Source organism: Pseudorasbora parva, chromosome 4 (assembly GCF_024679245.1).
Source record: "Pseudorasbora parva isolate DD20220531a chromosome 4, ASM2467924v1, whole genome shotgun sequence".
Lineage (NCBI taxonomy): Eukaryota > Metazoa > Chordata > Actinopteri > Cypriniformes > Gobionidae > Pseudorasbora > Pseudorasbora parva.
Genome location: NC_090175.1, coordinates 924,825 through 942,324, shown reverse-complemented (window position 1 = coordinate 942,324; position 17,500 = coordinate 924,825). Strand labels below are relative to the sequence as shown.

The window sequence follows — 17,500 nt, the reverse complement described above, 5'->3', positions numbered from 1 at the left end:
CAGAGAATCTGGAACAATCTCTGTGCGCAAGGGTGTGATGAGCAGATCAATGCTGAAAGGTCTATCCAAGTTCTAGAGCAACATCTGCTCCATCCAGACGGCGTCTCCTTCAGGGAAGACCTTGCCTTCTCCAACATGACAATGCCAGAGCACACCCTGCATCAATTACAGCATCATGGCTGCGTAGAAGAAGGATCCGGCACTGAAATGGCCAGCCTGCAGTCCAGATCTCTCACCATTAGAAAACATTTGCCGCATCATAAAGAGGAAGATGCGATAAAGAAGACCTGAGACAGTTGAGCAGCTAGAAGCCTGTATTAGACAAGAATGGGCCAACATTCCTATTCCTAAACTTGAGCAGCTCGTCTCCTCAGTCCCCAGACGTTTGCAGACTGATGGGATTACTCACAGGGGGAAACATGGCCATGGCTTATTTTTACCTTAAAATGATACATTTTCTCAGTTTAAACATTGTATATGTCATCTGTTGTATTCTGAATAAAATATTGACATTTGAAACTTTCGCATCATTGCATTCTGTTTTTATTCACAATTTGTACAGTGTCCCAACTTTTCTGGAATCCGGTTTGTAAATATCTGAGGCGAGTGTGAACAGAACCAGATGTGGCGTCTCTCACCGGAGGAGGATGTTGACTTTGGGGAAGCCCTGCCATACCGCTCGGCATTCTGGGCATTCGTCCCGGAGATTGTTTGCCCACCACAGGGCCAGGCAATGGCGGCAGAAGCTGTGTCCGCAGGTGAGCGTGGTGGGGTCGATTAGCACCTCGTAGCAGCAGTGGCACGAAAACTCTGACACCGTCCTCTCGGACTCTGGGTCAGCAGAGATCCGCATGACCATCAGGCTCTGTCCACACACACGCACACACACACACACACACACACACACACACACACACACACACACACACACACACACACACACACACACACACACACATGTTGGTCTATGTGGTTTACAGGGACTCTCCATAGGCGTAATGATTTTTATACTGTACAAACCGTATTTTCTATCCCCTTACACTGCCCCTAAACCTACCCATCACACACACACACACACACACACACTGCCCCTAAACCTACCCATCACAGGAAACATTCTGCATTTTTACTTTCTCAAAAAAACATAATTTAGTTTGTTTTTAAGGCCATTTGAATTATGAGGACATTTGATATGTCCTCATAAACCACATTTATAGTGTAATACCAGTGTAATACCCATGTAGTTATACAAATTGGTGTCCTCATAAACCACATAAACAGGCTCACACACACACACACACACACACACACACACACACACGGATCATTCACCGGTGAATAATTAGATGTCGCAAGTATTTCACTTCAGAAAACCGAATCATTTTGATAAGCAATTGTGAGTAAAATTGGCATTCACAGCAAAATACGACCTGGGAGCTCAAGTTATAAATCATGATTATTACAGATTATTAGACATTAAAGACACACATAAAACATTTACAGCTATTAGACATCCTAAAAGATAACACAACTAAAATAAATTGGGGTTACAAAACGTCTACATATACAATATTGTTAGAAGTAAATACAAAAAAATAATAATCACAGTACTTGAGAAAGAAGACAGCATATATGCTTAAATCAATCTTGCCGTCTCCAGTTGAAAAATGTAATTGTATTAAAATTTTCAACTGGAGACGGTGATAAGATTGATTTTCATTCCGTAAATCATGTTGTCACAAAAGTAACCCTTTTATGGATTACAATTCATTAAATAAAATAATTTAAGGGAATTAAGAAAAGAAAAAAAGATAATGAAAAATCGTAATTTATAGTAAACAATTTCCAAATAATGTAATTCATTTTTAAAATACACAATCAGCTAATATTCCATTCCAAACAGGAAATTAAATGATGATACACCGTGTTGATAAATGTTGTCTCGTAAAAGCAATTATGAATGAATCGTCATAACGAAATAGTCGAGTAGTTATTTGCCTTTTTGCTGTCGGCCATTTAATATTTCCGTTAGATTTAAAATGTTTAAATTTTACCTCAGACTGTGCACCGTTAGAGTGGAGCGCGGGAATCCCTTCTTTGATTTTATTGATTTTATCTTGACTATGCGTACCGAAGGGATCGCCATTGGATTACTGACACATTTGTAAGATGGTTCTAAGTAATAATTAAGTATTTTGAAAATAATCAGTTTTGTGTATTTTTAATTGAATGTAAATAAGAGTTGAACCATCACAATCGCTGATTATTGGATTTCCAATTTTACATTTCCATTTTTATTAATTAAAAACACTTGAACCGTTTTTAAATCATATCTTCTGTGTTAATTATTATAATGCAAATATATGGCAATAATGTCAGTGAGTGGGCCTCACAGCGCCTCCTGTAGGCTCACACAGCGGCCGGAAGTGCGAGTGAGTGTTTCCGGCGGCGGGGGTTAAAGCTTCCAGTGTGTGTGGTGTGTGTGTGTTTTTTTTCGCTGCTTAAGAGGATGGAGGTCACAAGACAGAGTAAGACAATTAAAATTATCACAATACATCATTGTAAAAATACACGCAGATCCGCGGATAGACACACACTCGCGGCGTGTGTGTGGAGTTGTGTGTGTTGGGTTGTGTGTGTGTTGATGTGTGTTAATCTTCTGTGGCGCAGATTTTAAGGAGGTTCTTCCAGAGGTGTGTAAAGCGGTGCAGGAGGCGGACTTCATCTCTATAGACGGAGAGTTCACGGGTCAGTGTGTGTGTGTGTGTCTGTCTGTCTGTCTGTCTGCGCTCGCGCGTGTCTGTTAAGACTATACGTTTGTGTTAATGCTGTGTGTGTTAAGACGTTTGTGTTAATAGTGTGTGTGCGTGTGTGTTGTAGGAATCAGTGATGGGCCCTCAGTCAGTGCTCTGACCAATGGACTGGACACACCGGAGGAGAGATACACCAAACTGAGGAAGGTAAATACACACACACACACACACACTCACTCACACTCTCTCTCGCTCATGTTATTATGAATGGCCAGTATGGTGGAATAAGCCCCGCCTCCTCATTAAAAAAGCTAATCACAGATTGATATTGCAGGTTACAGTTTTTCCCAAGATGAATGAATAACCGTGTGTGTAACGGTACGCAGGATTTACAATGTGTTTAAAAGACATGAGCACCCATTTAGTAGATTAAGTGGCCGTTTCGTTGGCTGTCTTTACAACGTGGCGTCATGTCACGAGTAACGTTAGGAACTTTATTATCGCTAGACTATTTTCTAATTTAATTTATCATTGTCATGGAAAATTGCGTCCACGGGTGAACTGAAGAAAAGTTAGTGGCTTTTGTGCCGATGAAGACTTCACTTCTGCATCTGCTTTGTGCGTGTGTGTGTGTGCGTGACACAGAAATGTGTACCTTAAAATGCAGCAAGTCGCTTTGGATAAAAGCGTCTGCCAAATACGTAAATGTACGTAAACACAAATTCATAGTCTCACACTTTAAAAAAAAAGTCTGGAATTATGTGCTGATAATGTCATTATTTTATTCATGCCATGTAGGCTACCTTCAAGTTCACTCAAATGCTCAAACCGTCGTCTGCATCCTCGCGCTGTCGCCGCGTCGTCTGCATCCTCGCGCTGTCGCCGCGTCGTCTGCATCCTCGCGCTGTCGCCGCGTCGTCTGCATCCTCGCGCTGTCGCCGCGTCGTCTGCATCCTCGCGCTGTCGCCGCGTCGTCTGCATCCTCGCGCTGTCGCCGCGCCGTCTGCATCCTCGCGCTGTCGCCGCGCCGTCTGCATCCTCGCGCTGTCGCCGCGCCGTCTGCATCCTCGCCCTGTCGCCGCGCCGTCTGCATCCTCGCCCTGTCGCCGCGCCGTCTGCATCCTCGCCCTGTCGCCGCGTCGTCTGCATCCTCGCCCTGTCGCCGCGTCGTCTGCATCCTCGCGCTGTCGCCGCGTCGTCTGCATCCTCGCGCTGTCGCCGCGTCGTCTGCATCCTCGCGCTGTCGCCGCGTCGTCTTCATCCTCGCGCTGTCGCCGCGTCGTCTTCATCCTCGCGCTGTCGCCGCGTCGTCTGCATCCTCGCGCTGTCGCCGCGTCGTCTGCATCCTCGCGCTGTCGCCGCGTCGTCTGCATCCTCGCGCTGTCGCCGCGTCGTCTGCATCCTCGCGCTGTCGCCGCGTCGTCTGCATCCTCGCGCTGTCGCCGCGTCGTCTGCATCCTCGCGCTGTCGCCGCGTCGTCTGCATCCTCGCGCTGTCGCCGCGTCGTCTGCATCCTCGCGCTGTCGCCGCGTCGTCTGCATCCTCGCGCCGTCGCCGCGTCGTCTGCATCCTCGCGCCGTCGCCGCGTCGTCTGCATCCTCGCGCCGTCGCCGCGTCGTCTGCATCCTCGCGCTGTCGGATACAATACGTATCACGATACAGGGGTTACGATACGATATATTGCGATATTTCTTTTGTGTGTTTTTGTTTTTTATACTTTAAAAGAATAAAGAACACAACCATAAGCCTAAAACACGAGACAAAGTATTTTATTTAATTAGTACAGTATAATTTATATCAATAATCATATGCAATGTGCGATCTAAGTTGAGGGAAATGTAAAGTGACTGCAGGATTCTTTATGTGTATATGTTTTAAAGGTTCACAGTATAGCAGTGGCTATTTAACAACAGGAAGTGCAGTCCATTTCATGACTGAATGACTGTTTGTTTTATATTTAACACCGCAGCCCCGATCACACAGAACGCGTTTTTGCAGCGAGAGGCCTTTTTTGAATGGATTTCGTTTGGCAGAGAGCGTTATGTGCGCTGCTTATGCGCCCTGGGCGCCTCGCGTTTAAACCGCTTGCTGCGCCTCGCGTTTCTGAAGGAGCGCTGCGAGCGCATAAGGTTGAAAAAAAGTCCACTCTGAGCGGAAAAGCAACATCATCGCGCTTATGTTCTGTTGTCCAATCGAATGAATGAAGCGGCAGGCCTTCCGTTGTGTTGACCGTTACATTGATTTGACTGACAGTACAGGTGATTCGGGGGTTGCCTAGAAACATTAAAGTGCACTGCTCATTTCTGAATGAGAGAACGCCGACCACAAAAGGGAGTGCAGTGCGCCTCGCGTTTTCGAACCTGAAAAACGCGTTCTGTGTGATCGGGGCCTAAAGCTGTTTTCTATAAAGCAGTCTATTGTATAAAGTGCTATTTCAGGTAACGTTACTGAACTGCAGAGCTGGTCATCATATCCACATCGCTATTATCTTTCGTTCTGCTGCCACCGCTGTCAGTTTTGGAGTGTGTTTATTTTGTTACGGAGAGGAAAGCGTGCGGGACATTCTATCGAAGCGCTTCTCAGCAGCGCGGGTGACGTCAGGATGTTAAGCGAGCTCTCTGTTTCAATGGCCCTCATTTATCAATCTTGCGTAGAAACTGGTGTATATGTTGGTGTAAGATTATGCTTACACTCCTCTCACCGCCTGATTTATGAAACTGTGTGCACCTCTGCAATCCAGGTGTGCGCAATACCTGCCCTTGATAAATGCCGCGGCTGAACACGATCGTCATTAGAATAACACGCCCCTATATATTCAAGTCTCCGCCTCCCCCACGCCCTCATTTTACGCCATGGACACACGGAAGACGGCAAAGAAGCGAAACTCCTCCGCCGTGGAGATCGGGCGCGTCTCAATCATCTCACTAGTCCAGCTTCATAAATCAGGCGATGAGAGGAGTGTAAGCATAATCTTACGCCAACATATACACCCATTTCTATGCAAGATTGATAAATGAGGGCCAGTATGTCTGTGTGCAGTAAACATGTTATCAAATATCAGCTTTATACATTATATTTGCTGTCTCTGAGAACTACACACACTGGAGGAGAAGGTAATCAGTGTGATATAACATGTTGAGCTCTGTCTCAAGTGTCTGTGTCCACTTTTCCGTCCTTAAACTCTCGTTTCTTTGGCTCAACAGCTTATAAACACTTCTGGGTTTTTGTTCCTGTGTCTTTAGCTGGTTTTCTGCACACCATGTCACACATCAGCTTTCAGACGTTGTTGTTTTTTTTGTAATGAGTCTGAGATGATAAGGATGCGCTTCCCGCAATAATCGGCACATGCCTAGTTGTGCATCAGGTGGCAATGGGGGACTGCCGTACGCTGGTGACAATACGGCCGACTCATGATGGTTTATGTTTAAGAGATCGTGTCTCTTATTGAGTGTCATGACTGTATGGGTGTGGTCTGCCATATGAGTATTAATGAACATGTATTATTCCCTCAGCGTCCGCACTGTCACTGCGCTCCATTGTTTTCCTATCGGTGAAATTCTCCGCACTCCCTCTCGTTAGGTCCCTTCCGGTTTTGGACATTTTTACATACAAAAGTAAAAATCAATTTTATTATTTTTGCGTATTTATAAGTATATTTTAAGAAAATCTAGGTCCTACATGTATTTTTCTACACACTGCCGGTGTGTTTTGGGACTGCTTCAGATGTGATCTCCCCGTTGTCCAATCTCCAGTGCCTTACTGAATTCATAACGGCTGTGTTTTTCCGCACCCTTTGCTGAGAGTGTGTATTGGTGTGTGTTTCACACTCTGTGAATCTGAGCCGTAATGCACTGGCTGCTGGTCATTAATCTCGGATCGCTCCGGCTAGGGCCGCACGTTTTAATCGTGATAAGGATATCTGCTTCTGTCCATTGAGCTCAAATCATGATATTGGCTCGTTCTTTATCCTTAAACTGTTTTCTTTGGGGTTTGCGTAGGTAATGAGCCTCCTGTAGCAGTTCTGCTTGTGGTTGCCAGATGCGACGAGCTTAACCCCCAAAGAGAGAAGGATATACGTTATTCCCTGTGTTTAACTTAATCTGTGCAATCTGGCAACCCTGAGCACGCGCTCCTCTAAATACAGAAGCAGCGCTGATGATCTGAAAACAAACACACGTGCTGGAGTTGAGCATCTAAATCCTGCGTCAGTGCGTCCTACAGCCAGTGTGTGCTTCTCCTCAAGCCACTTGAGCTATTAGTGTGCCTAAATCAGCCGTAAGCAAACCTTCAGAGACGAATTACAGCAAACGCAACACGGATCTCCTCCTGTTTGCAGAATAAACGCACCTGTACAGCCGACGTGACTATTCAATCGGGGAAATGTGAATCGGCTGAAAGCATCGCCACTGGGACGTTCTAAAACGCTTACCATGAAAATGTGAAAGCTTAAATAACGAAGACTGTCATTAACCATACTCATAATAAAGCACTGTGTGCAGATGAGCCCTGAATATGAACACAACGCGTTAAATTAAACCTTTTCCTCCCATGAAGAAACCGCTTAACGTGCTTTAATGTACAGTGAGTGACATTAAAAGACCAAACTTGGTAACCGTTATACTAATAAAGCAAACTATACAGAAAGCTGGGTTTGTGCAGGATTCGATCTCTTAATATCACCAGAAGGCTATATTAAGTGGCGCTAAGCTTTCTCTTTATAACGGTTCCTATGGGAGGAAAGCGCTTACCGTGTATTTAAACGCATTGTGTTCATATTCTGGGCTCATGCTTTGCTGAACGGAATGGTTTATAATGTTTGGTCTTTTAATATCACTGTCAGTGCTTTAAGCCACGTTAAGCTTTTAGAGTATCGCGAGCCAGACGTTAATATTAAAGCACATCGTTCGCTGCTTTATGAATTCGCAGGGCAATCTGAGTCTGTGGTGTCTCTTTTAAAAACGAAGTGTTGCTTTAAAAATGAATACAGATAACAAAGCGTTCACCAAAACCCTGTGTTTAGTGTTGATTTACCATCTAACGAAGTTATCAAAGCTGGTTAGATGAAGTCTGCGCCACCTACAGGCCTTTTGGGTGAAGTGCAGGTCGGTAAAGAACATGTGAGATTATAACTACATTACCCTTTTTGACAGAATAATCGTGATTAATAATTGTGATTATCAGTTATCGTGCGGCCCTCGCTCCGGCCGGATTACCGTTGGTATTGGGGTGTGGTGGATCGGGGCACTAGTAGACTAGGGATCTTTGCGTCTAATGGCTGAAATCTCTCTCGCGTCACATGATCGTGCCGGAGAGATATTGGTGTTATCAGGGCTCGACATTAACGCTTGTCCGGGACAAGTGGGTTTTTTGAAGGGACGAGTGAAAGGGAAGTTACCCGATGGACAAGAGCCGGATTAAAACAAAAAATAACTAGCGAATCACCAATGCAAGAATGATTGTGCATTAGTTTAGTGTAAGTGGCGATCGATAGCGGATAATGTATAACGAACTGACGATAATAAGGTCGATCTGTTGGCGCTCGAGCAGCCTCTCGAGGAGAAATCACAACACTAGAGCGTTTAAGCCGTTTCCTGAATACATCACGACTGAAACTGACACTGATTTCATATGACGGCTCCATAAACAACTAATTAACATTCACTTAACGTCACTTACATTAACATTCACTTAACGTCACTTACATTTTAGATGCAATATTGAATGTTTTGTTCTATTTCAGCAGCGCAAATCGTTCACAGCAGACCCGTAACGCGTCACAGCAACGTGTTACTGAACGATTCAGTGTTTGAATGAATCGTTTATATGAACGACTCGGGCCCCATTTACACTGCATGGTTCAGTGACCCAATGCCGAATTTTTTTTCTTTTTCTTCTCCTGTCTGAGATCGGATGTGACGTGAACGTGTAAGCAGGAAAAAAACGCATGAATTCCGATATCCCCAGATCGGATCCAGGCCTCACTCATATGTGGGAATAAGTCCGATATGATTGGGATGCGTGCGTTAGCGTCTGCCATGTAAGCGGTCAGATCGGATATCCCCCAGTAAATGAGTCGTACGTCATTGAACAAAGGACGAGGCGAATGACGTCAACTCAGGCGGACACAAACTGCGATCCAGTGTTGCCAAGTCTGCGGTTTTCATGCGGCGTTGGGCTACTTTAACACAGATTTGAGCTGCAGTTGGGCGGGTTTTGTTGTTAAACCTGGCAACCCTGTCAAGCGCTATCCTCTTTTTCTCCGCCTTAAAAGAGAGATGTTCTGCTGACCTTTAGAGATGTGTGGATCAGTGCAGACAGCAAACACTGTGCAATCCTTTTGTCTGTGTCCATCGCATATCGCGCTGTTTTCCTTCCTTTCACCGGTTATGAGCGTGTTTCGCCAGTGTAGTGTAGATGCAAATATCGGATACGGGTCGCTTTTGAAAAGATGATGTAAGCGGGTTGGCAAAAAATATATCGTCACCGAATCGGAACTGTGCACCAAGCCCTGCAGTGTAAACACAGCCTCAGTGACTCGCTCATGAACACACACCTGCTGCCCCCTGCTGGAGCTGGAGTTTCAGCTTTAAACACTTTCCAACATTTCTTTGTCTATTCTACAAATCTCATAATAATTTATGCAGTTGTAATTTTTCAGTGTAAATTATTTAATTTGCTTGGTAAGAGCCCTTATAGTGACTTAATTTAATGTATTGATCAAATTTACCAATGTAAAATGAATCCTGAAGCATAGCCTATATTTAATAAGATTAGGGGGAATGGCCTTTATAAAGGATAACAATATTACACATTTGAAGTGATTCAATAAAAAATCACATTTAAAGCTACACTGTGACTTTTTTTTTAGTTTATTCTTAGCTAAAAACACTTAGTTCTTTCATATATGTGCTCATTAATGTACATTTACTTCTTTCAAGTGATAAAGTATTCTGGTAAGTTTATGATATGCCGTTGGAAACCCATACGGGTGGGTTTGGATGCTGAGAGGAACAGAAACTAATATCCTCTGGATGGTCATAAACCTTTACACCGCTAGATGGGGAACATCACACAGTGGAGCTTTAAATGTCAAAGCTGAACACTGGTGAGAATATTGCTTCAGAATAAATTATATTTACAACACACACACACACACACACACACACAAAATAAATCTCTTTCCCGGACAAGCACATTGTTTGCTCCCACAAGTGAGTGAGTGAGTGAGTTGTCTGAAGGAGCAGCAGCTGAGCATGGGTTAGTGTTAATGCTGATCTCTCCCGTTTCCCACAGCACTCCATGAACTTCCTGCTCTTCCAGTTTGGCATCTGCACCTTCAGGTATGACCAGAACCAGGCCACCTACATCACTAAAGCCTTCAACTTCTACATCTTCCCCAGGCCCTTCAGCCGCACGTCTCCTGACATCAAGTTCATCTGCCAGGTGAGGCGGCGGCGCCAATCACATTCGTTAAAGCGTTAGTTCAGCCAGAAGTGTAAATCCTGTGATTAATTCCTCCTGTGGTTGGCCAGCCGTAACGACGTCTTTAGTGCCTTTATGGGTCTTGAGAGAGGAAATGACATTGGTGTCAATGAAGGCCTTTCTGAGCCATCGGATTTCAACACTAATATCTTCATCTGTGTGTGAAGATGAGCGGAGGTCTGACGGCTGGCCAACCACAGGAGGAATTAATCACACTATTCACATTACAGGCTGATCTAACGCTTTAAGCCTAAAACTGAGCAGCTTTGGCATCAGTCCTGCACCCTCGGCTGATGTGGGAACAGATATTAACCTCACCGATGCTAATGATGTTAAACTAATGCTGAGGCTGACTCCGCCTCTTCCTCTAGAGCTCCAGCATCGACTTCCTGGCCAGCCAAGGCTTCGACTTCAACAAGGTCTTCCGCAGCGGTGAGTGTGTGTGTGTTCTCACTTCCTGTTGTGTGACGGTGTGTATCGTAGCGGCGGTGTCGCAGCACGGGCACTAGGGGCGGTGTCGCAGCACGGGCACTAGGGGCGGTGTCGCAGCACGGGCACTAGGGGCGGTGTCGCAGCACGGGCACTAGGGGCGGTGTCGCAGCACGGGCACTAGGGGCGGTGTCGCAGCACGGGCACTAGGGGCGGTGTCGCAGCACGGGCACTAGGGGCGGTGTCGCAGCACGGGCACTAGGGGCGGTGTCGCAGCACGGGCACTAGGGGCGGTGTCGCAGCACGGGCACTAGGGGCGGTGTCGCAGCACGGGCACTAGGGGCGGTGTCGCAGCACGGGCACTAGGGGCGGTGTCGCAGCACGGGCACTAGGGGCGGTGTCGCAGCACGGGCACTAGGGGCGGTGTCGCAGCACGGGCACTAGGGGCGGTGTCGCAGCACGGGCACTAGGGGCGGTGTCGCAGCACGGGCACTAGGGGCGGTGTCGCAGCACGGGCACTAGGGGCGGTGTCGCAGCACGGGCACTAGGGGCGGTGTCGCAGCACGGGCACTAGGGGCGGTGTCGCAGCACGGGCACTAGGGGCGGTGTCGCAGCACGGGCACTAGGGGCGGTGTCGCAGCACGGGCACTAGGGGCGGTGTCGCAGCACGGGCACTAGGGGCGGTGTCGCAGCACGGGCACTAGGGGCGGTGTCGCAGCACGGGCACTAGGGGCGGTGTCGCAGCACGGGCACTAGGGGCGGTGTCGCAGCACGGGCACTAGGGGCGGTGTCGCAGCACGGGCACTAGGGGCGGTGTCGCAGCACGGGCACTAGCGGCGGTGTCGCAGCACGGGCACTAGGGGCGGTGTCGCAGCACGGGCACTAGGGGCGGTGTCGCAGCACGGGCAATAGGGGCGGTGTCGCAGCACGGGCACTAGGGGCGGTGTCGCAGCACGGGCACTAGGGGCGGTGTCGCAGCACGGGCACTAGCGGCGGTGTCGCAGCACGGGCACTAGCGGCGGTGTCGCAGCACGGGCACTAGCGGCGGTGTCGCAGCACGGGCACTAGGGGCGGTGTCGCAGCACGGGCAATAGGGGCGGTGTCGCAGCACGGGCAATAGGGGCGGTGTCGCAGCACGGGCACTAGGGGCGGTGTCGCAGCACGGGCACTAGCGGCGGTGTCGCAGCACTGTGTGCATTGATTATCGAATCAGCCACGTTTACAGTGGCATTTATAAATGGAGTGATGGAGATGCAAACGTTGTAATGTTATGCTCTTATATTTAGCCCTGAGATATTCCGTACTATCATAGTCAAATGTGACCGTACACCATTTTTCAATTAAATAAATGTTATTAAATAAACTTTATTTTAGTTTAGTAATATTGAATGTTTTGAGATCTTTTGGTACTAAATACTATTTGTGCAATAATTTTGGTCCATTAATGACCACTAATAAATAAGAAATATTAGAAGAGAAATGTTATTCCAGTTAGTGTAGTGATTAAGGTTAAAATGGAGAATGCCAAAAGGGAAATTGGTCATTTCGTGGCCGGATAAATAACCGCTGTCGTTTGTAAAGCCATTACCCCTGCAGCGCCTGTGGCTCTTTAATACTAAAGTGGCTTAACGTAGTGAGATCATAACGCCGCACTCATTCGTAGCTGTTTGATTTCCGCAGGGATCCCGTACCTGACGCGGGAGGAGGAGTCTCAGCTGAGGGAGCAGTATGAGGAGAGGCGGAGTCAGATGAATGGGGCGGGGCCAGTGACGTACACGCCCCCCTCGGGGACCGGGGTCTGCAGCGTGCCTGAGGACCAGAGGGACTTCATCAGGACTGTGGAGTGAGTCTCACACACACACACTTAAACACACACACACACACACACAGGTCTGTCACGATAACAAATTTTGCCGGACGATAAATTGACCAAGAAATAGGGGTGTGCGATATTACAAAAAAAATGCTAGCGCTGTTTTCTCGAGAGTTAGATGATGTTTTGCGGAGTGTGTTATTGTAGTGCTGGGGATCAGCTGACTCCTGAAGGTTTAATCATCTTCATTATCTGTGTGGTGGTCCGTTCACAGCAGGGACGGATGTCATCTTTTACTAAAAGTTTAAATATATTTTCCTTTTATTTATATTGATTTTGAAGTGCATCTGAAGTGGCATTTACTGTCTAATGAGCTTAGAGGTGACGGATAACCTGCAGTAATGCATAAATAACGTTTAGATCTTTTAAACGCTGAATATTGACATTTGAAATTATTTAAAACGTGAAAAGATTCGTTAAATGTGGAACTAAAACCGCCACTAGGCGGCAGCAAGACTCTGTTAATGAGTCAGAGATTCAACCGATTCATTCATCGACTGATTCATTCAGGAACGAATCATTTGACTATATTACTCTTATTCACTGAATCACTGATTCAAATGATTTGTTCAATAAGCTGATTTATTCAGGAATGAATCATTTGACTATATTAATCTCTTATTCACTGAATCACTGATTCAAATGATTTGTTCAATAAGCTGATTCATTCAGGAATGAATCATTTGACTATATTAATCTCTTATTCACTGAATCACTGATTCAAATGATTTGTTCAATATGCTGATTCATTCAGGAATGAATCATTTGACTATATTAATCTCTTATTCACTGAATCACTGATTCAAATGATTTGTTCAATACGCTGATTCATTCAGGAATGAATCATTTGACTATATTAATCTCTTATTCACTGAATCACTGATTCAAATGATTTGTTCAATAAGCGTCTTCATTCAGTAAGGAAAGCACTGTTGCTCAGAGAAGCGATTACAGCGCTGTGCCTTTGGTTTGAGCTCTTCTCGTCGGTGAAGTAGAGTAAAGATGGGCAATATGGCGTCTAACGTGTAAAACGCAGACAATGACTATAAATGTACCAATTTATGCTGTTTGTGCAAGATTAAATGAATATACAAAAGCATTATTAGTTTCATTGTTATCAACATTCGAGTCTGTTTCCCGAAATCACCGTTTGAACGAACGTCCGTGAGCATCATGGGAAGTGTGTGTGTGTGTGTGGCAGCGATAGCGCTCGACCGGCGCAGCGGATTGTCCTGTTTGATTGACATGGACTTGCTTTATTTTGCTCAAGATAAGATTAACGGACATTCAGTACGATCATATATTTTATTTTGAATGCATACAAATGTCATTTGTCTTTTAGTTTGTCAATGCACCTTTTTTGAAGAGCGCGTGTGCGTACGTTAAGAACGAGCTTATGAACGAAATCTGGAAATGAAGCATAACGGAGGAGGAGAAAAGAGCATTAGTCCTCAGATGCCATGTGTGTAATTTACCTCATCTGACTTCAGTCTCATCTGATTGATTAAAGCAGTTATTACTCCACGAACCGCGCGACATTAACACACCCCGGCCCGTTACAGCAGACACACACCGTTATCGTCTGTGTTCTTTAACGGAGGAGGTCCTGTGGAAATCCTGAAGCACTCCACTCCACAACTGGTGCGATTTTCACAGTTCATGCAAGTAGACAAGAAGAGACAATATTATCTCCGTCAGCGAGAGACGAGGGAAACTAACAAGCATGCAATTGGAACTATCACGGCCGGAAAAATCATACAGCTCGGTTTGTTTCTTAGGTTTTTTTAATTGATTTATTGACTATCGCGACAGGCCTACACACACACACACACACACACACACACACACACACACACACACACACACACACACACACACACACACACACTCTCTCACACATACATGCATTCTCTCGCACACGCACCCCCACCCCCCCTCTCTCACAAACACATGCACACATTCTCTCTCTCGCACACACACCCCCTCTCTCACTCCTGATCTGATGTTGATGGTGTGTGTGTGTGTGTTTAGGCAGAAGGTGGACTCTCTCCTGAAGAGCTCTGATCAGACTCTGGATCTGGAGCCCTGCACCGGGTCAGACTCTCTCTCACACACACACACACACACTCGAATATCCATTAAATATGTGTGTTCTGGTCTAAATATGAAAGTTAATATCCTGTGTGTGTCTCAGGTTTCAGAGGAAGCTCATCTATCAGACGCTCAACTCAAAGTGAGTCGTGTGTGTGTGTACAGGAGAGAGTGTGTGTACACTAGGGCTGTCACCGAATATACTTCATGATATATTCTAATGGTTTAAAAATGAATTACGAAGATGAAAATTAACATTTAATGAAAAGCAAAAATGTGTAAAGGTCCTGCAGGAGTAGAGTAAACGAGGCCTAAGGGTCACAGGTCACAGGAGTCTGGCACCGCTTCACTGCTGGAATATAGCGGAGCCGCGAGAGCCACTTTAGCACCGCTGAGCTCGCTCGCAGCGTTCAATACGCTGTAAAACTTGCATTAATATTGGTTTCACTCACTGAATGAAGCCTGCTATATTCGGGGCAAGAGTTGCGACCTTAAATCGGTAAGCCCCGCCCCCCTTAGTTACTGTTGCTAACTCGGACAAACGGATTCGCTCTGTCTTCCAATGACAGCTGTCAGTGCTAAACCTCACCTCACCAAGCTGTCTTTGGGCACAGTGCAGCGTCTCGTCTGAAGGATGAACGAACGTCACTGATGCTTTATTACATCGCTCTTCAAGAGCTGCGCAAACAAAGCCTGCGCATTAACGTCTCCTCCACACACACTCAGCTGCATTATCTTCAGCATACACCGCAAAGCACACACACACTCACACAGCTAACGATACGCAACCGTACAGACCAGGTTCTTCACCTCGCTAACACCGATCTGAGGTGATCTGACAGGTCCCAGATCTGCTGATCCTGGTATAACGGCAGCGATTGGCTGGCGGCAGGACCACACAATGATGTCATCGAATTAAAAAAGCCACAAGGCAACACTTGCCGAATTAAAGCTCACGACTTCTGGAGCGTCATAAGGAAACCGCCCACCGACCAAACCAACAGCCCGTATAACGGATGAATGATTATTATTCAGTTTTTTAGAGGGAATATTCAAACGTCATTTGAGCATGTGTGTGTGTGTTCTGGTGTGTGTTTCAGGTTTCCTAAACTTCACGTGGAGACGCTGGAGACTGAGAAGGTACAAACACACACACTCATAACCGTTATGAGTATCAATAAACATCCTCTCATGCTGTGTGTGTGTGTGTGTGTTATCAGAAGGAGCGTTTCATCCAGATCAGTAAGGTGGATGAAGAGGAGAGGAGGAGGAGAGAGCAGCAGAAACAGCTGAGAGAGCAGGTGTGTGTACACTCTCTCACACACACACACACCGTGCGGCCGTGTGCATTTTACTTTCGGTTTAGAATTAGCGGTCATTAATGGCGGTTGCTAGCGACGGTGTGCTTGAATACCACACTCACACAGAGAGACCTACACACACACACTAGGGGTTGAACGACTTCTGACTTTTTTAAAGTGGAGATTTGTGGTGACGGCCGGCTCTGATGTCCTCAGTGGACAGATGAGCTGAACCTGATCTCGGGTCTTGTGCTCAGGAGAGCGGCGGCATCTGACCGGCGCTGCCCATACGGTTATCAGTCTGGCATCACCGCTTCTGCGTCGGCTCTGATTTCCTCAGTGGACAGATGAGCTGAACCTGATCTCGGGTCTTGTGCTCAGGAGAGCGGCGGCATCTGACCGGCGCTGCCCGTACGGTTATCAGTCCGGCATCACCGCTTCTGCGTCGGCTCTGATGTCCTCAGTGGACAGATGAGCTGAGCCTGATCTCGGGTCTTGTGCTCAGGAGAGCGGTGGCATCTGACCGGCGCTGCCCATACGGTTATCAGTCCGGCATCTCCGCTTCTGCGTCGGCTCTGATGTCCTCAGTGGACAGATGAGCTGAGCCTGATCTCGGGTCTTGTGCTCAGGAGAGCGGCGGCATCTGACCGGCGCTGCCCGTACGGTTATCAGTCCGGCATCACCGCTTCTGCGTCGGCTCTGATGTCCTCAGTGGACAGATGAGCTGAGCCTGATCTCGGGTCTTGTGCTCAGGAGAGCGGCGGCATCTGACCGGCGCTGCCCATACGGTTATCAGTCCGGCATCACCGCTTCTGCGTCGGCTCTGATGTCCTCAGTGGACAGATGAGCTGAACCTGATCTCGGGTCTTGTGCTCAGGAGAGCGGCGGCATCTGACCGGCGCTGCCCATACGGTTATCAGTCCGGCATCACCGCTTCTGCGTCGGCTCTGATGTCCTCAGTGGACAGATGAGCTGAACCTGATCTCGGGTCTTGTGCTCAGGAGAGCGGTGGCATCTGACCGGCGCTGCCCATACGGTTATCAGTCCGGCATCACCGCTTCTGCGTCGGCTCTGATGTCCTCAGTGGACAGATGAGCTGAACCTGATCTCGGGTCTTGTGCTCAGGAGAGCGGTGGCATCTGACCGGCACTGCCCATACGGTTATCAGTCCGGCATCTCCGCTTCTGCGTCGGCTCTGATGTCCTCAGTGGACAGATGAGCTGAGCCTGATCTCGGGTCTTGTGCTCAGGAGAGCGGTGGCATCTGACCGGCGCTGCCCATACGGTTATCAGTCCGTCATCACCGCTTCTGCGTCGGCTCTGATGTCCTCAGTGGACAGATGAGCTGAGCCTGATCTCGGGTCTTGTGCTCAGGAGAGCGGCGGCATCTGACCGGCGCTGCCCGTACGGTTATCAGTCCGGCATCACCGCTTCTGCGTCGGCTCTGATGTCCTCAGTGGACAGATGAGCTGAGCCTGATCTCGGGTCTTGTGCTCAGGAGAGCGGTGGCATCTGACCGGCGCTGCCCATACGGTTATCAGTCCGGCATCACCGCTTCTGCGTCGGCTCTGA

The 17,500-nt window shown here is 47.3% G+C and overlaps 2 protein-coding genes across 4 annotated transcripts in view; one reads left to right on the top strand and one right to left on the bottom strand.

The window, feature by feature from the left end:
- The window catches only part of LOC137072611 (bifunctional apoptosis regulator-like), a 6,579-nt gene extending 4,205 nt beyond the window's left edge, over positions 1 to 2,374 (bottom strand). The window contains exons 1-2 of the mRNA XM_067440473.1: positions 2,055 to 2,374; positions 639 to 865 (exon numbers count right to left, since the gene is read on the bottom strand). Of these exons, the coding sequence (XP_067296574.1) occupies positions 639 to 859 (221 nt within the window). The 5' untranslated portion in view covers positions 860 to 865; positions 2,055 to 2,374. The remainder of the gene's footprint in view (positions 1 to 638; positions 866 to 2,054) is intronic.
- Positions 2,375 to 2,390: 16 nt separating this feature from the next.
- parn (poly(A)-specific ribonuclease (deadenylation nuclease)) overlaps positions 2,391 to 17,500 on the top strand; it is a 23,387-nt gene continuing 8,277 nt past the window's right edge. For 2 of the 3 annotated variants that reach the window (XM_067440447.1, XM_067440446.1), the window contains exons 1-10: positions 2,391 to 2,528; positions 2,671 to 2,748; positions 2,881 to 2,960; positions 10,047 to 10,196; positions 10,607 to 10,667; positions 12,345 to 12,507; positions 14,569 to 14,631; positions 14,732 to 14,770; positions 15,729 to 15,768; positions 15,849 to 15,929. In XM_067440447.1, the coding sequence (XP_067296548.1) occupies positions 2,510 to 2,528; positions 2,671 to 2,748; positions 2,881 to 2,960; positions 10,047 to 10,196; positions 10,607 to 10,667; positions 12,345 to 12,507; positions 14,569 to 14,631; positions 14,732 to 14,770; positions 15,729 to 15,768; positions 15,849 to 15,929 (774 nt within the window). In that variant the 5' untranslated portion in view covers positions 2,391 to 2,509. The remainder of the gene's footprint in view (positions 2,529 to 2,670; positions 2,749 to 2,880; positions 2,961 to 10,046; positions 10,197 to 10,606; positions 10,668 to 12,344; positions 12,508 to 14,568; positions 14,632 to 14,731; positions 14,771 to 15,728; positions 15,769 to 15,848; positions 15,930 to 17,500) is intronic. The other variant, XM_067440448.1, reaches the window with a different exon arrangement.